The 25280-nt window shown below is 38.0% G+C and overlaps 1 protein-coding gene across 6 annotated transcripts in view; it reads left to right on the top strand.

Moving 5' to 3' along the window:
* The window catches only part of Heph (hephaestin), an 83643-nt gene that overhangs the window by 23749 nt on the left and 34614 nt on the right, over positions 1–25280 (top strand). For all 6 annotated transcript variants that reach the window (XM_042269130.2, XM_076562765.1, XM_015999681.3 and 3 more), the window contains 5 exons: positions 1647–1783; positions 3223–3354; positions 12216–12427; positions 13375–13525; positions 16448–16660. In XM_042269130.2, coding sequence (XP_042125064.1) covers positions 1647–1783; positions 3223–3354; positions 12216–12427; positions 13375–13525; positions 16448–16660 — 845 coding nt within the window. The remainder of the gene's footprint in view (positions 1–1646; positions 1784–3222; positions 3355–12215; positions 12428–13374; positions 13526–16447; positions 16661–25280) is intronic.

Genomic DNA, 25280 nt, shown 5'->3' with positions numbered 1-25280 from the left:
GAGGCTAGATTCTGCTGTTCCTTCTACCTGTCTGCCTAGGACTTGCAGATTGTTAGTGAGATTTTTTTGTTGTTGTTTTTTGTTTGTCTGTTTTTAGCATCCAGGATCTAAAGACATTCTGACTATAAAGTTAGGTGTCCAGAGGCACAAGTTCCAGTGATAATAGGATGACATTTTCAGAGACTTTATTCATGACAAGATAAGGACACCAGGGGTTCTTTGCTAGCTGTTCAGGGAGAAGCAGATAAGAAACCTTTGGATCTCCTAGGAAGAAAAGATATAATGAGCTAGTGAATAATCACTTTTAAAATGCCCCCCCCAAAAAAAACCCACAGACACATGACTGTGGAGCAAGTGGTCATGATCCCTAGAGAGACCAGTAAATGGACATTAATTTTTGTGGGTGTCTATTGCCTTGGGGAAGCACCAGAAAGAGTCTACCTGTGTGGGAGAGAAAGGAACCATTGTTCCAGTCAAGATGTTCATGTACTGCTGAAGCTCTGAAATCAAATCTACTCATCATGTAAAAATGGTGGTCTCAGAAGTCTCCAAAGGGATAGAAGTTCCCAGAACCCATCCAATGCCCAGCTTCTGGAGACTGTCCAGAGAGGAGGTGCCAGTAGAGCTTAGGAAACTTCTTCTTCATAGTAGGCAAGTGAACTTGGACACAGAAGACTGTTCGTACAGGACTTTGGGAAGCCCAAAATAATCTTCAGAGCTTCCACTGGGGTGCCTCAGAAACTGTGTAGCAGAATATCATCTCATACAGCTCAGGGCTGCATATCAGCCACCCAGTGAAGCAAACAGAAAATGAGGGCATAATGAACTCTTCGAAGCTAATCAGTGAGTCCGAGTTTACCATGAATATCCAATTTTGGCTAGCTGATGGTGGGATGTGCGTGTGGAAATTTAACAACATCCATAGGAACAGTAACACCCAAATCTTCATTGTAAATTCCTGGACATTGATGCTGCCTTCTACTTTGTTCTCATGACTGCCTTCTCAAAAAAAGGGGGAGGGCTTTGAAGGAAACCAACATGTCCAATGCAGTCATCATGCAGCAATGCAGCAGTTAACATAATCTCTCTGCCCACCGTCTCTCCCCACCCCCACCCCTGCTGTATTCCTCACAGGCCAGTAGCTATGCCTCATGAAGACCACAATCCTGTACCCTGTGTACATAAATGTCACATGCTCTCAGTAGCTCTGTGTTCTTAGATTTTGGACATTTACTTTCTCTTTTATTGTATTTCTTGGGTTTTTGTGATGATCAATGGACTCCAAAGGGGAAAAAATGAAAAGAAAAAAGATGAAGGAATGTAAAAGAACAGATAAAGACTGTGTAACTCTAGAGGACTGAACTAGTCTCAGTATATAGAACTTAGAAGCAATAATAGTTCACCTTTCTATAAAGAATAACTCCAATTATTAAAATATACTGTAGTACATTCTCTGAAAATAAGATCTTTGTCTTTGGAAACGTTTGAGCAGAAGCTGTATACCACTTAATAGTGCTGTCACCAGAAAAGGTGTCTTTATTGTTATGAATTAATCTAGGTGGTTCATAAAGATCTAGATGTTTGTGCACTTAGTATCTATTTGATACTCCATGAATTCATATAACATTTACCCTTTTACATGTTAGTGGCCCAGATAAGTACTTCCAGAAGAGCTCTACCCGAATTGGAGGTACTTACTGGAAAGTTCGATATGAAGCCTTCCGAGATGAGACCTTCCAGGAAAGGGTACATCAAGAGGAAGAAACACATCTTGGAATACTGGGTGAGGAATCTTTAACTCTTAAAATTCATGAACTAGAGACCAATGAAGTGAGGAGGACTTATAACCTGAGCCTGGTGCTGACACAAGTGAAGATTGTGTAAAAGCCTCTCCCAAGCTGAGTCCCAAGAAATGAGTGTTTGTAATTGGTGTCCCAGATCTGAGTGTGTTTAACAATCAATATGTTTTAAGCATAGTCAAATAGAGTTTTTCTGCAAGACTTCTGTGAGCCTTAGGTTATTTTTGTTTATGATAAATGTTCAAGATGGAAATGGAAATTATATACCATTTCTCAAACTTTCACTAATAAAGTATTTTGGTAATACCCTCTATTACCACTATGGTACCGATTCCATTCTGTGAATTGCCTCTGTCAAGATGTTCTTAAGGAACTACTTAAAGACAGTAAGACCATTTTGATAGTGTAGAGCCAGAAGCATACTCCCACTTATACATAGACATGTTCATTATTATTAGGGATAAAGAACTAGGCTTGCTATATGATCTTGGGGACTATACCTAAAAGGTCTTAAGCACAGTATTGACACAATATAGGAAGGTTAGATGAGGTTTAATCACTATGAAATAGATCAATTGGTAGAAAACTTTGGAAATAGTATAATACTTCAGGGATATTTGTGTGCAGTTGATTCTGTATTGAAAAGAAACAATATATTGGTTGGACAGGGAAATGTAAGTAGAAAATATCATCCCTAGAAAAGAGAAGTATTAGTATATGTGAAGGAGTTTTAGTTGGCTGTTGTTCTGTATGTATACACAGTTGTTCAGTTATGAAAACCATGTGGAAATTGAGGTAGGAAACCAAGCTAGAAAGTCTAACTTTGGAGTAGAGTCAGTATAAACAGTCACGATATTGTGTTGGTACCCTTGATAGTGACCCAAGTCAGGTTGAAAATGATAATGAGTAGCAAAGCACACACAAGTCCAAAAGTTTTGCCTAGACTACCTATTTCCAGGCCTGTATTCTCTTTACTTATAATTTGATTAAAATTTTGGTGAGCTCAGATCTTAGATGGGACTTACTAGGAAATATGACTATGGCAGAACAGAGAATAAATTCAGGACTAATGGAATTGGATCTGACTGTAGTATAGAAGACAGAGATGACCTTAGTTTCTGGCTCTGTAATTGCTATTTGAATTTTTATAGGTCAACGCTTCTTCCCTGAAGTTATTTCATCTGTAAAATGGAGGTAATAACCCCTCCTATTATACCTTAGATTAATACATGAGAATCACAAGAGATAATGGATTTAATAGTGCTTTTTATTATTATAAATAGCATGATGCTTAAAATAGATTATTTTAAAGGGAAGCATTCTCTATCTTGTGTATATTCCATTACATTTTCTCTCCTTACTCTTTTGTTTCCATTCTTCATCTTTGTTTTCATTCTCATAGTCTCTATTTTCCATTTTCCAGGACCAGTGATAAGAGCTGAAGTGGGTGACACCATCCAGGTGGTCTTCTACAACCGTGCCTCCAAGCCATTCAGCATGCAGCCCCATGGCGTCTTTTATGAGAAAGACTATGAGGGCACTGTGTACAATGATGGTGAGCTGGAAGGGTTTCCAACAATGTAGGCTGCAGGCAGCTCTAGGAGAGAAATAAAGAGTTGGGAGAAAGAGCCAAGTTTGTGGTCATATGAATGAATGAATGATGGAACAGCGAAGCAGAGCCCAACTCATTAATAATAGAAAACTTTTTAAAAAGTATTTTTAGAAATGATCTCTGAAAATATAGACTTATAAAAAGTATTTTTAGAAGGCACAGGTATAGCTTAATGATAGAGTTTATATTCTGCATGGGCAAAGTCTAGAGTTATATTTTCAGCAACAAAATAAAAATACACTTATGTATATGCTTATTATAAAGTGTACACATCATGAATGTTTCAAAAATGTAAATATATAAAATTGTAAAACAACCATCATTCATAGGCAAACTGTCATGTGCATTTTCACATGCCTTTTAATATTTTTCTGTAATTATATATATTTAAGAAATGAGATGATATGATTTGAACAGTTTTTCATTCTGCTAGTGTCTATATTACACTGTGTCTGTCTACAATCATAATGTAACATTTTAGTTACCAAGTAACACTCTGACTTGGATTTTCCATAGTTTGTTTACTTTAGCTTCTATTGCTCAGGCATATAACTTTTTTAGTAGTTTTAAATATCGCTAGTATTTAAATAGTAAAATATAAATGTGTATATTTTAGCTTCATTTTTTTGTGGGGGATATATCACATAATAGAATCCTATAAGTGAGATTATTCTGTAATTTCTTATTTTCTCTGATGATATTTTCATATGCTCGTTCCAAGATAAACATGTAGAAAGCACTGAATACATAAATGTCAAAGTTGTAAACAAATACAAAAGAACTTTCCATAAGGCATTCAGATCTTGTTCTTTTATGAATCAATATTGTGAATAAGGGGACACAGTTATCAGGTAACAACCAAGTGCAACCTGCAAACTTCTCCTGGCCCATGATATAAAAATAACTTGAAGAAATATTCCAAATTCAGATATGAGGGCACACATGTAATATCAGCACTTTAGAGGCTGTCAGGATGTTTACAAGTTTGAAGTCATCCTGGTGCTATAAAACAAGACCCTCTCTCAAAAAAGCATAACAAGTTTGGTGAGATGGCTCACGTCTATGATCATAGCAGTTGGGAAACAGAAGAGGATTGTCAGGAAGGGTGAAGCCACCCTGGGCTACTACTCAGTTCTAGCCTAGCGTGTGCTGCCTAGTAAAATTCTGTCATAAGAAAATTTAAAAAATGAAACAAAGCAGAAACTTTGGGGATAACTTAAGTTTTCACCTAGAGTAGTCCTTGAATGATACTGGGAAATTTCTTAGCTGTGATAATGCTGTTCTGATAGCACAGAAGAAAATCTTTAAGATTTACTTTTTCTCATTTTTATTAGTTCTCTGAGAGTTTCATACAATGCATTTTGGTCATATGCACCCCTCCACCCATTATTCCCAGATCCATCCCCACTTCCCTGCCAACCCAACTTAGCATCTTAACAACAACAACACTTTGTGCTACACATATACTCTTGCATGTGTGGCCTTCACTGGAATGTCTTCAATTAATTAAGGGCTGCAGACTCTAACAAAACAGACTCTCCCTTCCCAAGCAGCCAATAGATCCTTAGCTAGGTATGGGACTTTGTATTCTCCAAGATGGGATTTTGTCTGGCTTGAGACTGCGCAGGTCTTATACATGGTCTCTCAGTTGTTGTGAGTTGCCTTGTGCAGCTACACTGCTGTGTTCAGAAAATAGTTGACTTCTAGCCATCTTCTATATCTACCTCTTAGGCTATTTCTGCTCCCTTTCTGTGATTATTTCTGAGCCTTGGATATAAATGTTCTGTTTAGGGCTGAGGAATATCCAGTCTCTTTTTCTCTATACCTTGGCCAGTTGCGAGTTCGGTGTTAATCACTATCTACTGGAAAAGGAAATTTCTCTGTTGATGGTTGAGAGATGCACTAATCTCTTCATAGACAAATACCTCAGTCATTAGGAGTGAGTTACATATTATGTCAATTTAGTAGAATAATAGTACTCCCCTAGGGCCTATTACAGGATCTTGGCCCCAATAATACTTCTAGGTATGGCTTTCAACTTGTGGGGCAGACATTAAATCCAATCACAAAGTGGTTGGCTACTCCCATAACGCTAATGTGCAAGTGGTATGTCTTGCCAGGCTAGCCATTGTTGTAGCTCATAGGGTTCACAGCTAGGTAGGGTTGGTTCCTTTTCTCTTCCTCTGGCTTTCTTATCACCATCTAACATTATGACAGCTAACCAGTAGGTCTGAAGTTTCCAGGTATATCAGCTTGATTTCTCCATGTTCTATGACTCAAGTGTGTGGTGGCTTCAGCAACAGAGCTTTGCTATCCAGTTGTGGAGGGTAACCAAAAGCATTGGCAAGCGCCTTTAGTATGTAGGGGTCAATTGGAATTGACTTATCAACTGCTCGAAAATAGTTAGCCCATATCTGTCATTAGACTTATTTGTTGGCCTGAGGTATCTAGTAGGGACATGCACTGCTATGGAGTAACTGCATTTAAATTCTTGGTTGATGGTGCAGGAGTGTATTTTAGGAAACCGTTATAGTACTAGGTTTGTCATGTGACTTTTTCAGAATGTCTCAAGTGTTAGTTACATCTTTCTATTCTCTCCTCTGTGCTGCTGTGTCCTTTTCTTTCCCATTTAACCCTTCCTGTACCATTATTCCCCTTGAATATTACTGTATTCTCTTTCCCCTCCCTTGAAACCTGCTCACTCCCATGGTGCCTTGCTGAATTCCTGACCTCTACGGGTATTCCAAATGAAACACACATATCCAAAGAGTCAAAGCCAACATCCACAAATTACAGAAAACATTGTTTGTCCCTCTGGGCCTGGGTTACGTCATTAAGAAGTATTACATATCACTCTATCCATTTACATGAACATTTCATTTCTTTTTTTTCTAAACAGTTGTAATATTACATTGTGTGAGTATAGCACTTTTTGTTATCCATTCATCAGTTGTTGGACATCTAGGATGTTGCCATCTTCTAGCTATTGTGAATAGAACAGTAATGAACATGGATGTGCAGGTATTTCTATGGTAGGATAGAGGGATATCCCCTTGGGAGATATGCCCAAGTATGGTATAACTGGATCATGTGGTAGATTTCTTTCTTTATTTATTTTTGAAGAACATCTACACTGATTTCCATAGTGGCTGTACCAGTTTGCACCCCCACCAGCAATGAATAAGTGTTCCCCCTTCTCTTTTTCCTTACCAGCATGTACTGCCATTTGTTTTATTGATCTTGGTTATTCTGGTTGGGATAAGAAGAAATCTCAAGTAGTTTTAATTTGCCTTTCCCTGATGACTAAGGATATTGAACCTTTTTAAGTGCTTTTCTCAGCTATTTGGGTTTCATTGTTTGAGAACTGCTTAGTTCTGTACCCATTTTTAACTGGGCTATTTCTATTGATGATCAGATTTTTCTTTTTGTATGTATTCTCTGCACGAAACTTCTATCAGATAAATACTTGGTAAAGATCGTTTCCCATTCTGTAGGCTGAAAGTTTGCCACAATGATGGCGTCATTTGCTGTACCGAGGCTTTTCAGTTTCCTGAGGTCCTATTTATTAATTTTTGGTCTTAGTGCCTGTGCCATCGGTGTCCTGTTCACAAAGTTCTTACTTTTGCCAATGAATTCAAGGCTATTTACCACGTTCCCTTCCGTCAGATCTCTTCTTATGTTGGGGGTCCTTGATCCATTTGGAGTAGAGTTTTGTATAGGGTGAGAAATAAGAATCTAGTTTCATTCTACATATAGCTCTCTGCTTTGACTGTCACCATTTGCTAAAGATGCTGTCTTTTCTCCAGTGTTTATTGATGACCACTTTGTCAAATTCAGATGGATGCCAGAGTGTGGGCTTATCTGTAGCTCCTCAATTCTATCCCATTGAACAATGTGTCTCTTTTATTGTCAGGATCGCGCTTTTTTATTACTATAGATCTCTAACACAATTTGGAATCTGGGTTAGTGATATGTCATCTAACTGTTCTTTCCTTGTTTTGGATTGTGTTTGTGTATCTGGATTGTGTATCCTAGGCCATTTGTGTTTCTATATGAAATTTAAAATTGTTTTGCAATTTCTGTGAAGAATTGCATTGGAATTTTGATGGGAATGTCACTGAATCTGTAAATTGCTTTTGGTAAAATAATCATTTTCACGGTATTAATGCTGTCAGTCCATAAAAATGGGAGGTCTTTCCATCTTCTGGTGTCTTATTCAATGTCTTATTTCTGTGTCTTAAAGTTTGCATTGCATAAGTCTTTTAAATCCTTTGTTAGATTTAGTACAAGATATTTTACTTATTTTTTTAGGCATTTGTGAAATAAATTATTTCCCTGATTTCTTTTTTGGTATGTATTCCCTCTATACAAAAGCTGCTGGTTTTTGTCTGCTAGTTTTCTAGTCTACTACTTTGTTAAATGTGTTCAGGTATGGGAGATTTCTTGCAGAGTATTTAAATATTCCAGGCCATATGTATCTATAAATTCATGCATTTGTTACTTTTTTTCTAACTTTTTCCAACTTGGTGGAATATAGATTTTTATAGTACATTCTCATGATTCTCTGAATTTCCTTGGGGTCTAATGTCTCTCTCTTCATTTGTATTTTTCCTAATTTGAACCCTCAGTTTCTTTTGGTTAATTTGACCAAAGGTTTATTAATGTTTTCAAACAACCAGACCTTTTCTTCATTGATTCATTGTATTGAATTTTTCATTTCTATTTTGTTAATTCTGCCCTTATTTTGATAACTCTTCCCATCTAGTTTTTGGGAGGATGTTGTTTGCTCTTCTTTTTCATGGCCTTTAGTTGCATCATTAGTGCATTTATTTGAAATCCCATACTTTTTTATGTATGCATTTAGTGATAAACATCCCTCTTAGGACTCCCTTCATTGTGTCCCATAGCTTTTTGAAATGTTGTCTTTTCATTTTTCTTCCATTTTTGATAAGTTTTTTAAAGTTTATTTTTAATTGTATGTGTATGAGTGTTTTACCTGTATGTTTGCATGTACACCATGTGCATGCCTGGTACACATGGAAGCCAGAACTGGAGTAATGGGAACTGGGGCTGTGGGCACTTGTGAGCTGTCTTGTGGGTTCTACGAAGCAAACCCAGGTCCTCTGAGGAGCAACAAGTACACATAACCTCTGAGCCATCTCTTCAAACCTTCTAGGAATTTTTAAAATTTTCTTAATGAATTGACTTTGTCCTTGACCCAATTATTATTCAGTTGTGTGTTGTTTAGTTTCCATGAGTTTTTATACTTTCTGTTATTTCTCTGGCTGTTGAAATCTAGTTCTATTTTATTGTAGTCAGGTAGATTGCAGGATGAGATTTCAGTTTTCCAATATTTGCCCAGTCTTGCTTTGAGTACTAGTATGCGGTCTATTCTGGGGTACATTCCATAGGCTGCCAAGAAGAGTATATATTTATTGGTTGTAGTATTAAGGCAATTCCATGTAGTTAAAAGGGAAGTTTATTTTGTGGGGTAACTTACAAGTATAGGGATAGGTTACAGGGTCTAGAAAAGGTGTAGCACAGTCCAGTGGTGTTCTTGGAAAACACTGCTTGGTCTACCTCCAGCGTCCGGGATCCAGAAACCAGGAGAGCCAGCACATCCGGATTTCGGTCTTAAGGGCTCTTTTCTTGGTGCGCTGTGTAAGCATGACAATTACCGAAGCCTCAATGGTGATAGTACTTCCAGTCAAAGCTAGAACGGCTACCCACTACATGTATTCTTTGATGTTTGAGTGAAATGATCTGTGGATTTCTGTCAGGTCCATTTGACTTTTTTCTTTTTTATGTAATTTAGTTCCAGCATATCTCTGTTCAGTTACTTCTGGATGACATAGCTATTGGTGAGAGTCAGATATTGATGTCAACCACTATCACTATGCTGTGGTGAACCCATGGTTTTAGTTTTAATAGTGATTCTTTTATGAAATCAGGTACCCGTGTGTTTGGTGTGTTTATGTTTATGATTGTAATTACCCATTGGTAGCGTGTTTCTTTAAGGATCATGAAATATCCTCCATAAGTCTCTGACTAGTTTTGTCAGATATTAGAATAGCTATACCTGCTTGTTGTTCAGTTTCATTTGGTTGGAATGCAATTTTTTTAACCCCTTTACTTTAAGGAGGTATCTGTCTTTTGTGGTGAGGTGTATTTCTTGAAGGCAACAAAAAATATGAATCCTCTATTCTAATATAATCTGTTAGTCTATGTCTTTTTATTATAGAATCAAGATCAATAATCTTCAGTTAATGTTGAGTGATGTTTCTTAATTCTTGTCGTTTTATTGATTTGTTATTTTCTTAGATCTCTTTTCATTACCTGTCCTGGCATTGCTTATTTGTTTCTTATGACCTCTTGGTTGTGTTTATTCTTCTCTTCAAGTTGAAATGTTTCTTCTAGTATCCTCTGAAGATCTTGCTTTCTGGTCATAAATTCCTTTAGTCTATTTTTACCATGGAAATTTTTGTTTCTTCTTTAATTTTAATAGTTTTTTATGAGTGTAATACTCTGTGTTGACAATTGTGACCTCTCAGGACTTGGAGTCATCTTTCTAGGCCTTTCTGGTTTTAAAGGATTTTGTTAAATACTAATAGACCTGCCTTTAAATGTGACTTGACTTTTCTCTCTTGAATCTTTCAATACTGTTTCTTTATCCTCTATTTTTAATGCTTTAACTATAATATGTCTATTCTTGTCTGCTTGTTGCACTTTAGGCCTTTTGTGCCTGGATGGGCATCTCTTACTCTTGGTTGGGAAGTTTTCTTCTATGATTTTACTGAAGATATTTTCTATGCCTTCACTGTGGTATTTTTCTCCTTCTTCTCTGCCCATATTTGAAGGCTGTATTTTTTTCATGGTGTCTCAAAGCTCTTATATGTTCCATTCATATGTATTAATTTTTTTCGTTGACTTTTCCTAAATGATCTAATTCCTCTACTTTGTCTGCTATCCCCAAATCTCTGATTTTGGCATGATGCATTTTGTTGGTGAGGCTTTCCACTAACACTTCTAATTGGCCTTTTGAGATTTTCATTTCCAGCATCTTTTCAGTTTGGGGTTTCTTTAAAACTTTAAACTCTATTTTCATGTTTTGGATTGACTTATTTATTTCAGGAACCCCTTTGATTTTGTCTTCTTTGAGTTGTTTGCCATTGTGATAATCATTCTTTTGAATTCATTTTTCTGAAAGTATCTTCATTTATTTTCAACAGGAGATATTGCTATGGGATCTATGTTTTGGAGATAGAATGTTATTTTGCTTTTTTGTGTCTTGTTATTTTGTCTGCATTAGGATTTGCACATCTGGGGTTACTTTGTTGATTGATTTTTTTTCTTTAATTTTTTTGTTCAACTCACTTTTGTTTTCGCAGAGGTTCTTACAATGTTCTAGACAGGGCTAATTCATAGTAGCATTGGAATCTTGATTTCCTCTCTTTAACCAGTATTTAGGAATACAGCCTCTATCTAGGTTTGGTTAAGGAGTCTTGAGCAAGTTTCCCTTGGCAGTGTAGATTGGTCCTGGGTTTAAAGGCCCCAAAGGGCAACTAGAGGGTCCTAGTCAGGCAACTGGCAGGGCTCTGGGACTCTGGATCATGTGTGATAAGTTGAGGTTCTCTCCTGGGTATTGAGCTGGGATCTGGTGAACTGGACACCTCTAGCCTCTGAGGGCATCTGAATTCATGTACCCATACATAAACACATATATGTATAACTAAAAATAATAAAAGTGGACTTACTACCAGTGCCCCTGTAGCCACCTCATATACTATGGACCCAAGTAGCTACCACTGCTCTCCCTTCTTGCCTCCCTCCACTTAAGGCTGATTGCCAGGACAAGCTACCTCTCTTCAGCGTGTATGTATCCCTTTCCCTGGCATGCTACCAATGTCCTTTTGGATGTTCTTTATAGGATCTTAATGATTATTTCTTCATGATCTGTTTTTTTATTTTTATTTTTATTTATTTATTCTTTTGGTTTTTCAAGACAGGGTTTCTCTGTGTAGTTTTGTGCCTTTCCTGGAACTCGAATGTAAAATTAGTTTGTCATAGGATATGCACATTGAACTCTTTATCACCTACTTCCATTTTGTTTTCTGGACATATTTGTAGTCTGATTACTTGTAGTTGCATCAACAGTACTTGACGGTCTATTTCTTTACAATCTGCACTAAGACAATCTTTTGACTATTTTGTCCAAATGAGAGTCTAATAAGCAACATCAATGCAACTCACTGCTGTTTTGATTTGCATTTATTTGATTGCTTTATTTTAACATTATTTATACTACGTATTATACATCTTAGTTTTTTTCTATGCAGGAAGGATTTTAAGACTTTTGCATTTTGCCAATATTATTTTCAAAATGAGTTATTTCTGTCTACATTTAAACTCTCTTTATAGGTAAGGGAAAGAACCATTTTCGCTGCACTGATTAAAATTGATAAGATATTTGCCAGTTTGATAGATCCAAAATTATCTAGGTACTTTCATTTATACTTCTTTGATAACTAATATGCTGGAAATTAAAATAAAAATGCAGTTCTGTTCATTGCTTGATCATGTTATTCACCCATTTAAATGATTGCAGTCTTGGGACAGGCTGCAGTTCAGTCTTGCAGGAAAAAGGCTGTGCATGTGTTCTCAAGCACTGCAATATCCATTACCGGGTGTTACTGCCATCACTGTTGCCTTAACATGTCTTTGTAGTTTATCGTTCTTTTATACTCTTTGGAGCTGATGGTCCTTACTCTAGCCAACGTGAATAATGGCTTCATGTTTCCCTGCAGGTACATCTCACCCTGGCCTGGTAGCCAAGCCCTTTGAGAAAGTAACATACAACTGGATGGTTCCACCTCATGCTGGGCCCACTGCTCAGGATCCTGCCTGTCTAACCTGGATGTACTTCTCTGCTGCAGACCCCATAAGAGATACAAATTCTGGCCTGGTGGGCCCTCTGCTGGTTTGCAAGGCTGGTGCCTTGGGTGCAGATGGCAAGCAGGTACTACTGGGGAGTCTGGGTGGCAAGACTGGTCGGAGAGAAATAACCTGAGTTTCTGGGTATGTGTCAAGGATGGGGCTGGATCCTAGAGGTAAGGGAATAGAAACAAAGAAAAAACAAGCAATTTTATCAGAAATTAGTAGTTGGTGACCTCCTGTTCTTATGTATATTTATTGTTTTACATGCAAACACACATCATTCTTAGCTTTTGATTCTTATTTTTTTCCATATCCCCGAATCATTATTCCCCTTCCCACCTCAGTGGCCCATAAAATTGTTCATAATCCATAAACCTGCTTTAATACTTGTTTGCCATTTTTTTCATGTAGCCCATCATTTTTGTGTGACTTTGGTCTAGTTACTTAGAATCTCTTTAACTTGACTTCTTCATCTGTAAAGTAAGGGTTAACAAAGGAAGTTATCTTTGACTTCTTTGAAGAGTCATATGATTAATATGCATAAAGCGCTTACTACTGTGTCTGGTATTTAGTAAGCACCCAGTAAACATTAGCTTTAAAAACAATAAATAATGTTAATGCATTTCTATTTTTTTTTAATTTTCTAATTTTCCTCCCTAGACCTTCTCTGCTTTCTTAGCTACTTTCCCCTCAATCTTCTTCCCAGGTGACTTCAGGCTATCTTTGGTCACATACTGTGTTATGTTTCCTTAATCCACACCGTATGCTTCTTTCCTGCTTCCTTTCATACATTATTCGCCTCTAGTCTTGTTCCTTTACTCTGATTTTATCTCCTCTACAATTTTAAGTTTTCCTGAGGAAAACCTGCCTAGCAACAACTGCAGCTCTGAGCATGAAATATGGGCCTGGCTCTGAATCTGAGAAAGGAAATGAGAAAGAATCAGGAATCCTTGGGTCTACAACTACACAGTATTCAACTGCTGAAACCATTGTCATTCCTCCTTCTATTTTTTCCCACTGGGACTACAGAAAGGAATGGATAAAGAATTTTTTCTCCTCTTCACTGTGTTTGATGAGAACAAGAGCTGGTACAGCAGTGCCAATCAAGCAGCTGGTATGTTGGATATCCGACTGCTCTCAGAGGATGCTGAGGCCTTCCAGGACTCCAATCAAATGCATGGTATGGAGAATACTTTTGCCTTTGACTATAACTTTGGGGTCTCAAGGAAAATGTAACTCTAACCATACTCATAGCCAATTCCTAAAAATGTTCATCTCACTGATAATCTTTATACAAGGACAAGCTGGGTTGAGAAAAACAGCATAAATAATAGTTCTTCTGTTTTAAATTTATTATTATTATTATTATTATTACTATTACTATTCTTCTTCATCCCTGTCTCCGTGTGTGTGTGTGTGTGTGTGTGTGTGTGTGTGTGTGTGTGTGTGTGTGTATGTGTGTGTGTGTGTGTGTGTAGGTATACATAAAGACTAGAAGAGAAGAGGCTTTCTGATCCCATTGAGCTGGAGGTGGTTGTAAGCCACTAGATGTGGGTGCTGGGAGCTGAACTCAGGTCCCCTGAAGAGCAGCAAGAGCTCATAGCCACTGAGCCATGTCACCATCCTACAACAACAGCTGTTATTACACTGATGTCTTGTGCCATGACCTGGAAGATGAAAACTGTGTACATGTGATGTTCTATAGGGCATGGCAGATTAAGCTGAGATGACGTTCTTTAATTATTTTTCTTTGTAGTTCTGGAAATAGAATCCAGGTAACAGGCAAGTGCTCTGCCACTGGGCACATCTGCAGCTTCCAGCCAGTCTTGTCTCCTACCCTCCCCATATCCCATACATTGTCAAAGTGTGGATATTTTTCTTTCCACAATCATAGCTTCTATTTAATCCTTTTTTTTCCCCCATCATCATGCCCTTCAGTTAAAATATACATTTTTATATATTTGCCTTCAGCCTTTGGAAATTCTGCCCAGTTTCTAAGATTCTGCTCAAAAGCTACCTCACCAATATTTGCACTTCTTATCACTCAAGTTCAGGCTAGTAATTCTCTTTTCTATGTATCATTGCACTTTATTATTTTTTAAATTTTTTATTCATTTTACATACCAACCACAGATTCCCCTCTCATCCCTCCTTTTGCTCTCCCTAGCCTCTTCTTCTGATCCACCCTCCATCCTCTCCTCCAAAGGGGTAAAGCCTCCCATGGGGAGTCAGGAAAGCCTGGTACATTCAGTTGAGGCAGGACCAAGCCCCTCCCCACTGCATCAAGGCTGAGCAAGCTGTCCAACCATAGGTAATGGGCTCCAGAAAGCCAGCTCATGCACCAAGGATAGATCCTAATCACACTGCCAGGGGCCCCTCAAACAGACCAGGCTACAAAGTAGTTTAGTAATTTTAAAAGCATATGCTCCATATATTATTCAACATTGTAATTATTTGTTACATGGCTCTTCACTTCTTCTAGAGTATGATGGTTATCTCTGTATCTTCTATATTTTATTTAATTATTAGGCAATCATAAAGTAAGTGTTAATTGAATTACTAAACTATCAAATCAATGGGTACGTGGATGAAAGAATGAGGGAAAACAGTTCCAGATTGCAATGAGGGTCCAGCAGTTTTCAATGAGATGTGAATAACACCCATGAAAATAATTATAGAACAATCCAGGCAGACTTCTAAATGTGTGGAGGAATCTTTTAATTTCAAATGAGAAGAATATTAATAAAGAACAATAAATTTAGATGATTCATTGAAAAAGGGAGTACTTGAGTGGGGGCTGAAGACTGAACAGGGTTACAATCAAGACATTATAGGCAGGGGAGGCAGAATTGGGGATTAGCAGCAATGTTCTCATCAGAATCCCAGGGGATTGGTTAAATAAGTCCTGGAATTTGATTCCAGTGTAGATGGGAACACAGAAGGGTTTCTCTATATTTGGGGGCAAGTACACAGCAAGAGGACATAAAAATGAATGTATTGTCTTCTGCATGCTTCTTGTTTTCCTTTCCAAGGTAGTCCATTATTATGGGAAAAGTAAGACCCTCTCATGAGTCATACCATTGTACTTTGAATTTATTGAAGTCTTAATAGGCAGTCATAAAGAAACAGAAAAAATGAGATGCTTAGTATAGAAAATTCGTGGACACTCTGGAATAAGTTATATTACAGAAATTTTCCTCAAGAGGGAGAGGGAGAGACAAGCAGACAGAAAGACAGAGGGAGAGAGATACATACATGCTTCATAAAGAGCAATGTTATTTAAGCTAGGACATGATGGATGAGTAGATTAGTAGATTACATAGAGACAAGAACTGAAGTCTATTCTAAGGCTGAGAGGAAAGCGCGTAAAAACTCAACATATATACTGTGAATAAACTAGATTTAATACTTTGAAGATGTAGAGATGAATAGATATGCTAGGACAGTTGGGGATATGGGTGTATAAATCCTTCAGGGAGGGATATCTGGAAAGAGGCTGTTGCACAAGAGTTCCAGGTGAGCAAATATCCTTGGTATTACCAGTGAAGATAAAGAAGAGGACTTAGCTTGACAACTTAAAACTTTGTAAAACACCCTTATAGGGTATGTGTGTGTGTGTGTGTGTGTGTGTGTGTGTGTGTGTGTGTGTGTGTAAAATTAGAACGTTAAGGACAAAGAGCAATCCAAGATATTCCAAGAAAATTAGCAAGAGTAGAATGGAAGAAAATTGGAGACCAGGGGTAAACAGGAGAGTTTAAGGTGTGTGTGTGTGTGTGTGTGTGTGTGTGTGTGTGTGTGTGTGTGTGTGTGTGTGTGTGTCTTTGGGTATATGCATTCAGGAGTTGAAGTAGTAGAAAATAGTTCATTGTATCCAGAGTGTGGTAAAGGAGGAGAAAGAGGTGAGACCAAAAAAGCTAATTTGCGGTCTTATCCAAAAGACTTCTCTGAGTAGAACCTGACTAGCATAACAGAAAGCAGGGAGTTTAGGTTGATCTAGAATTTCAAGCTGTGGGAAATCATAGTACAGGGCTGATATGCTGCTGACCATGACTTGAGTAGTCTGATCTCATCTCCCAATTTTGTCTGTGTTTTTGTTTTCCAGCTATTAATGGGTTTCTGTTCTCTAACCTGCCCAGGCTGGACATGTGCAAGGGTGATATGGTGGCCTGGCACCTGCTTGGCCTGGGCACAGAGACTGACGTACATGGGGTCACGTTCGAGGGCAACACTGTACAGCTTCAGGGCATGAGGAAAGGCGCGGCCATGCTCTTTCCTCACACCTTTGTGATGGCTGTCATGCAGCCTGACAATCCTGGTAAGTACTTCATCAGGTGGAGGGCTCACAGGCTTTGTCAAGTAGGGGGTCAAGAGTGAGAAGTGATAACACGGGAGGAGGAAGTGCTGGTGAAAAGAAGGAGGTGTGTTCAGGGGGCTTGGGGGATTTTCAAAAGACTTTTATCTCGTCAATGTATTGTCCACGTTCTGAATATTTGATCTTTTCTTCATTTGCAGAGTGAGTAGAAGGTTGAGAAAGCTCTGTTCTGGAGCAAAAGGGGGGAAATTCAGGCACTGCTCAACTTCTGGGCAGTGCTGGTATGACAGAGAGGATGCTTGGCTACATAGATCTTTGGCTATAGAGAGACAGATTACAATACAATCCTTATATTCGGGAGGTCAATGGAATGCACCTGTGTTTTCAACTCTGCTATTCTGTGACACTTTCTGCAAGCTCTTCTATTTGGTGTGTGTGTGTGTGTGTGTGTGTGTGTGTGTGTGTGTGTGTGTGTGTGTATTTAATTAAATGTATTTGTAATGAAAGCAAAAGACTAGAGAAAGCTATGTTTTGTTCAACTGCATGCCATAGTTATAACTAAGATTTGAAGGGCACTTGGGCTGTCACAAGGAACAGAAGTGTAAACAGAGAAACAAAGTCATTGGATATGAGAAGGAGGGACAAGAAATGTGAAGATGTGGAATAGAGTCTCTGCTTTGCTGCTACCTACAAGCATGGCACGAACAATCTACTTCACTTGACTTCATTTGATATCAGAAATCAAACCTTTTACCAACTTGCTAAGCACTTTGTTCTTATCACTTCCCTTATCCGTACAGAATCAGTTTTCCCTTCCTCCGTCCTTCTCCCCTCCCTCCCTCCTTCTCACCTCCCTCCCTCCCTCCCTTCCTACCTCCCTTCCTTCTTCACTTCGTTTCTTCTCCACACTTCCTCTCTTCCCTCTCCCTTTATCTCAACAGTAATTCCTCTCTCCTTCCTTGATGAAGAAATTTGACTCAATGTTTTTCAGGTTTTCTCAGATTCCATTCACCTCAAGCTTTTTGTAATGCACCCACATTTTCTTCAGTCCCTAGGGTGTATTCTCCTTCCAGCCAGTAGGTGGCAAAAGCGTTTGTAAGGAAGTTTACGCATCATCGCAGTCTCTACTAAACTTCTATTTTTATTTTTTTAACTTTTATTTTAATTGTGTAAATTCTAGTTTTATTTAGAATATAATGCCTTAAAAAGAGCACTTCTTTGTAACAGTTTAAATAATTCCTTCATGTGATCTTTACAAACACAACACAACGCTATTTTCTTTAGATGTCTCATTATTTCCCATCTACCTAGAACATTTTCTTGGCCAGAGAGAGTTGTTAGCAAATTATCCACATCAGTTACTAGAGTTGAGAGAAGCAAGAGGAGCATGCACTTTCAGTGCATGGGGGTAGAAAAGCTCAGAATAAGAAGGATCATATTCTTGAGCTTTCATCCCAAAGCCAAACTCCAAATTTAATCTCCTTTCTGAAAAATCAGCTGGGATCCCCAGCACCATCTGTATACTTTCCTAGGATTCATTCTAACTTTAAATGAATGAAAAAAAAATTTTTGCTGTCATATTATTGACCAAAAAGGGTAGCTGTAAAACATTCTGGCGAAACACAGTGATATGTCTTTATAGTCCTCATAACTTCGGTGCCTAAGACAAGTGGATCACTTAAGCTCAGGATTTGGGGACCAGCCTGGGCCACAGGATAAGATCCTATCTCAAAATACTATGTAAAAAACAAAACAAAACACAAAAAGTTGGTGAAAAGTCTGGAGGGAAATATAATGCTAGGTTTTCAAGGGTAAAAGCTTAAAATGCCACTATGGGTTAAGATTCATGAATTTTGTTACTAGAGAAAATAAAAGTCCTTTTTTCCTCCTTTCTTTACATGGTCATATTTTTTAAATTTCTTTGTCAAAAAATGTCAAGTCATATAATACTGGAATCGGTAAGGCTCTTTTTAAATCACTTATTTTGCTAATAGATGCAAAGAACACTTACCTGAAAGGGAAAAATGACTTGCTCAGATTAGAATTACCGACTGTAAATTTTTGGATTTTTCTCTGGTTCATCCTCCATCAAATTCTACTAATTCTCACTCCTGGGTGATATTTTGAACCTAAACTTTCCATTTGTCCCCTGTACACTTGCTCTGTCATTAAGAAGGAGAGAGACCATTGTGAATAGTTCTCCAAAATCAAAGTAATATAATGACGAATCTAGATCAGAATCTGGCTTTAGAATTCTGTGGAGACTAGTATTGACGGGCAGTAATGAATATACAGTTGTGTTTGTTCAACTTTATAGATGATTTTTGCACCTCACTGTAGCCAGCCACAGTGGCACATGTCTTGTCTTCAGTGCAAGCACCTTAGAAGGCTCAGTTAGGAAAATCAATGATCTGAGCCAGAGAATTTGACAACACCCTGAGCAATATAACAAGACTCCCTCATAAAACTCCATGTTGGAGATTCAGCATCTTATGTCTTTAATACTTACGTTTGAAAAAACAAACAAACAAGAACCAAGCAACAAAATCAGATATTGGGGAATAAGCAAAATGTTTAAAGAATCCAGATGTGGGCTTACTGGCGATTGTTGTCATCATCATTTTTTCTTTGCTCTAATATTTTTCATTTATGTATTCATTTTAGTAGGCTTATATTACCTTTAATTGAAAATACCAGTTTTGTATTTAAAAATAGCACCCTGAATAGTGTGCCTCAGCTAGTCAAACTGAAATGCTGAGAGTAGATCTTTAATACCAGGGAAGGTGTCAGATAAAAGGTTAAAGCCTGAATATATTATGTTCCTTTAAATTCATGCTAGTTATTCAATAGCATAGATAATATTTTTTTTTACCACTCAGATTCTGATTAGGGTTTCTTTCCTCTGTTTTTTTCTTTGTCTGTGGAGCTCTTTCTTTGTTCGTTATTTCCATCTTTCCTTCTTTTTTTTCCATTTCCTTTGTGTGGTCGGTTTGAAGACATTAATAGTAAACTCTGAGTCACCAATAATTTGTCGGTGTTGCATTAAGGGGGAAAAAATCAAAGCATTTCCTCTCGGCGTCATTTAAGAACAAGCCCAGATTAGATTTCTCACCCTCCCTGTGTCTTCTGTTCTCTGTCTTTCTGTTGTATGTGTGTGAATCTGTGAGTCTGCTCCTGCCTCTGTGTCTGTCTGTCCCCAACAAAGGGCTTTGTTCTGTGTTTATTGAACAGCACAGAAAGTATCACATGGGGAAGGAATGAGGATCTTTAACAGAATTTTCAAGGAATTAAGTCACTGACTCCAGCTGACCCAGCTAGTAAGCAGTACTCTAAACAAACATTGTTTATCAAGCTGTGTTCAACATTTATTGTAGATCTTCATTTTATAATAATGCTCTCAACCTCTATTTTTGCTCTATTCAGCCAATGATTATTAGGACACATGCATTACTGTATGTCAGGGACATGAAAGAGTATATAATTTAAGATGGATTAATTTAGGTTGTAAAAGCTGATTACATGGCAAATCCAAGGCGAGTAAGGTTGATTGTTACATTGTTCTCTTAAAGACAGGCTAAATAAATAGGATAAGTACACAGTAGGCTAGAAGTCTTAAGTCAAGTCACCTCAAGGCGTATTATTAACTCTGGCTATGCTGTCTAGCAAAAGTTCCAGGCTCTTAGAATCTAAGAGATATTTTTTATCAGGTTGCATTACCATAGTCCCTCCATTTTATTTTATTAAAGAAGTAACACATCAGTGGAGGTTGTCACTGATGAAGAAGAGCTGGTTCAGGTACGGTGTACTGTAGAGGCAGCCTAAATCAGCATCACTCTGTTCTGGGTGGTCCTTTTAAAAAGTAGAAAAGGCACGCTAGGACTTCAAGAACAAGGCAGACAAACAGAGTGGTTCTTCCTGTAAAAGACAACATCTTAAGATTTAATCCTAAAAAACAATTAGAGGGGTTGAGCCAGTTAGTATAAAACATCATTTCAAGATGTTTATTTTAAAGATAGGAATTTACAGTTGCTTTAGTTTGGATGGTCTGAGTTAATCATATTTTAGCAGTTGTAGCTCTAACTGTGGCAGCTCGGACAGCTGCAATAATCATTCCAATGAATCTTGTTCAAGGGAATAATTAAGTTGTTCTGAAGCAGATCCTCCATGTCATGGGCAAGCCAGATGAACCGGAATCCAGGCATGCACGGGCTTGCTTTCGAGCTAAAGCCAGGAGATAAAGTAGCATTGTAATGAGAGTGACTTTGGGAAAGGGTGAGAATTAGAAGTGGCATGCAGCTTATATGTGGGTGAAAGTCAGGCGAGTGTCCTTCTTTTGTGACCAGGTTGTTGTCTTCTGGTTCCAGTTCGTGGTGTGACTTTCCCAGTCCTTTTGTAACCCAGAGAAAGCACAAGATGTGAACCCTCAGCCTCAAGTTATAAAGGGAATAGTACCCAAACACGGGTTAGGTCCTTGAGAGAATTCATATAAAATCATGGGTTTGGATAAAACTCCTTACTTTTTGTGACATTAATTTTTATAGGTGTCAGGGGAAAGACTGAGAAAAACAATTTTGAAAATTGACAGTGGAAGTTCCTTTGACAAGTTGCTACTGTGCCGTCAGTTCCTCCCATTTTTTATGTATTTGTGTTTTGAGTAAGAAATAAGCTTGTTCCATTATGGCTTGTCCTTGGGGTTATAGGGCATTCCTTATAACCATGAAAGACATGACCATTTCAAAGTTGACAATAAGAGATAAAATTTTAGATCATCAGAAGAACCATTGTCCATTTTGAACTCTTTTGAGATCTTTATAACAGAGAAACAGTCAGCAAATTTCTGCAGTTGATTAGTGTCTGAGCTGTAGCCAAAAAGAAATCTGTCTATGAAAATTTTACATTGTTTTTGTAAAGCTTTTGTAGCCAGTACTTACAACTTATGAAAACTCCATTGATTTAAGTAGAGGTTTAATATCAGTGAATTAAACATAGAAGTCGTCTTTCATATACTTTGAATCATCTACTCAGACACTTGCAACTTGCATAAACCATTCCTTTCCATATTGAAACATCTAACTATTTTAGCCTTTTTTTAAAAACTAAAACTCCTTTGCCTTTACACCCATTTATCCTTTTAGTTTTTATGTACTGCCTTTCCTTTTTAATACGAAGAAATATTGGTGCTTGATTATTGAGAGTAGTCGTTGGGAAGGCCAATCTTTCCATTATTCGGCTGTGTAAAGTAGTAAAAGCAATCTTTAAGTCAATACCAACAGCACGGTGGTATTGAGTATGTTTTCCCATTGAAACCTGTTTGTGAGTTTACTTCTCTCAGTAGGAAGCCCACTGGCTCTAGGAAAAGGCAAAGCCTGCTTTTCACATTTGAAACACTTAAAGAGGTCTAGTCAGAATTTGTATTTTCACAAGTCAATGGCAGAAATAAGCTGCCCGCAATCTCTTTATTATTTCCAGCAAAGTCCATAAAGTTCTCTGTGGGTTTTTTGTCTGGTAGTGGCACAAGACCCTGAGTGTGTCTTAAGGTCAGGGATTTTATTTGTTTATTTACTTACTTACTTACTTCAGGCCCTTGCTGCAGAGTCTGTGAGCGTGTCGGGAGTCCCTACTGATTTCTTTACTAAGCAGTTGAGGACTGGAAACTGTACCTCAGTTTAGAAAGTCTTCTTATTTTAGAGATTTGGGTAATTATACTTTCTTTTCAAGCTCTCAAATATGTATCATCGGCAAGAAACATGGCCATCCTTTGTCTGCAAAAACAGTACAAAGCCAGAGTGTTTTCAAGGTGAAAGCAGACGTTTTAGCTATGGATGGACTGGCCAGGCAGCCTCGGGGGAAGAACTGGCAGAGACTTGCTTGCTGCTCTAGCAGCAGGTGGCCGGGCTGCTAAATTGTCTGATTAGGGTAGGGCCTGGGACAAAGGCCCTAGAGGAATTGTATATGCATGATGAAACTTTACAAGCTTCTTCTAATGATGTCTTAGATCTGATTTTTTTTAAAGTAAATTTGTTAACTGTTGTGCATGGATATGAGATAGAGAAATCAAGAAATTCTCCATAGTGAGAGCAGAAGGCAAAGTGGAAAGGCAGGCTGGGCATTGGTGTGCTTAAGAGAAAGCCACCTTTTGTGGTGGAAGTTGAAATAGAATTAAACAGGACTTGACAAAGAACAAGAAGAAGGAAATAAAAGATGTAGTGCTGGAGAAGCACTTTCAGGTCATGGACCACTGATACCTAATAGCTTCTTCTGACCTGAGAAGTCCAGATTTCCCTTTACCTTGGGACCCTATTCCCCACTGCAAACACATGAGGTGGGAGCTTTTGGGAGACTCACAGACTGCTGTTACTTTTGGTAACTGAGACATCCAAAATTCAAATCCCCAACATATTGTGCATCGCCAACAAGGGACCTTCCCCATACACTCGTAAATTCAGGCCATCCTGCTCTCACACTGGGTGCTCCAAAATGGTTCACTAACTCATTAAGGGTATCTTACACAGACCACCAAAATGTGTGGATTAAACACATTAAAGATTTCTTATACAGAGCACCAAGATGCAGAGAGTTTGAAAGTATTAATAATAAACTCTGAGTCACTAATAATGCATCAGTATTACATTAGGAACATAAAAGCATATCCCGTTGGTTTCATTTACACAAAAGCTGTTATCATGTAACCAAGAACAAGCACAGGTTTGATTTCTCTACTTCACTCTCCCTTTGTCTTGTGTCTTCTGCTCATGTGTTGTATTAGCCTGAATTTCTCATTTTCCTTTCATCTCTCATTCCTTTGTACTGTTTTGTTCTCTCTCTTTGATGTCCTATTTTTCTTATTTGTCTCTTTTTCTTGTTTACATCTCATCTTGCACTTTGTTTTTCCATATCTTTTTACCTTTATTTACATTTTCTTTTATTCCTTATATTACCAATTTCCTTCTAATTTTGTCTCTTTTCTTCATAATTTTGCTCTAAGTTATCTTTTTATTTTATTGAAAATAGATTGTTTTCTCATATAATATATTCTGATTACAGTGTTCCCTCCCAGTTCAGCTATGTTGCAGTTCTCAGGACCTTCTGTGGTAGGGTTCCTGGGCTCTAGTGGAGACATATTGTCCTGGCTGTTATTGATTATGTTTTTATGCTGGCTTCTAGGCATCTAGGTGTGGGATGATTCTAATTCTAGGTGCTGATATCTGGTCCTGTGTTTGTTGGGTGGGTATTTTGTTTCTTGGTTTCTGTTTCCCTCTGTGGTTCTTAGGAGGATGTGGTGGCTGTGTATTGCCTGGTATAGAGAATTCTTTTGGGATCCTGCTAGGTGTGGCTCCTGGGGGTTCTGGGTAAAATATTTCTAGTTATTGGGAGCTGACACTTAGGAATGGGTTAGAAGGATGGGGATCTGAGGGGGGTTTACAAGAGGAAGGAAAGCAAGGTTTTCCACAAGGATCTACTTAAATCTTCTGGGAACCACAGAGAGTGAGGAGAGGCTACAACAGGTGGTCTGCTACAGAGCTGGACATGAGACTAGCATATTGGATTTGGAGGAGAGGAGGGAGCAGTGCAGATCTCCAGTTACCCCACCTGCTTCCTGGCTGGAGTTTTGCTCTATTTTCCTTTACATTCTTCCTATCCATTTTCTTTGCTTCTTTCTATTTCTTGAGTTTTTCTTTTCTTCACTTCTTTTTCTTTAGTGAGTTTTGAAATACTGTATCTATTCTGTCTGTCTCTCTGTCTTTCTCTCTGTCTCTATATCTCTCTGTCTTTCTCTCTCTGTCTCTCTCTGTGTCTCTGTCTCTGTCTCTGTCTCTGTCTCTGTCTCTCTCTCTCTGTCTCTCTCTCTCTCTCTCTCTCTCTGTGTGTGTGTGTGTGTGTGTGTGTGTGTGTGTGTGTGTGTGTGTATACTCATGTATGCCTGTGGAGGTCAGAAGACAATTTGTGAGAGTTGATTCTTTCCTTGCACCATGTGTATCACGGCAATCCAACTCAGATCGTGGACTTGGCAAGTGAGCTCTATCACCAGCCTATTTTTATTTACTGTTTATCTTTATGTTTGTTCCATTTGCATTCTTCCTACTTTCCTTCCATTTGTCTTCTTCCATTCTATAGATTCTCTCCCCTCTATCTTTTTCCTCTTTTTAACACCCCCACTCTTTATTTTGTATTTTCTATTAAGCTTTTTCAGTTAATATCCGTTTTCTTCCACTTCCTGCCTTATTTGCTGGGGATGTAAAGATGAATCAGGAAGAATCAGGCAGTTTAAAGATAGTCGGGAAAAGGGTTAAGCATGTAGACATTACCAAGTTCATGATGACATTATCTGCCAAGAACTATGGCACAGAGGAAACTGTGACAAAGTTTTCCTGACTTATATAGTGAAGGTTTCCTAGGAAAGCAGACATTTTAATGACTAGTAGCTATTGTCATACAATGAAATGAGGCAGAGGTGAAAAAATCACTGTAGACATCAAGAAGCAAAACGTTGGTTAGAGAATGTTGGCTCCAATGATTTGTTTCCTTACTTGACATGGTATGACAAAAGATGTTTATAAATGTGGTGATATTTTAGTTGCAACAATAAGTTAAGATTGTGACGCTCACTACTGAGAACCTGCAA

Source organism: Peromyscus maniculatus, chromosome X (genome assembly GCF_049852395.1).
Source record: "Peromyscus maniculatus bairdii isolate BWxNUB_F1_BW_parent chromosome X, HU_Pman_BW_mat_3.1, whole genome shotgun sequence".
NCBI classification, from domain to species: Eukaryota; Metazoa; Chordata; class Mammalia; order Rodentia; family Cricetidae; genus Peromyscus; species Peromyscus maniculatus.
This window is presented reverse-complemented; position numbering and strand designations above follow the sequence as displayed.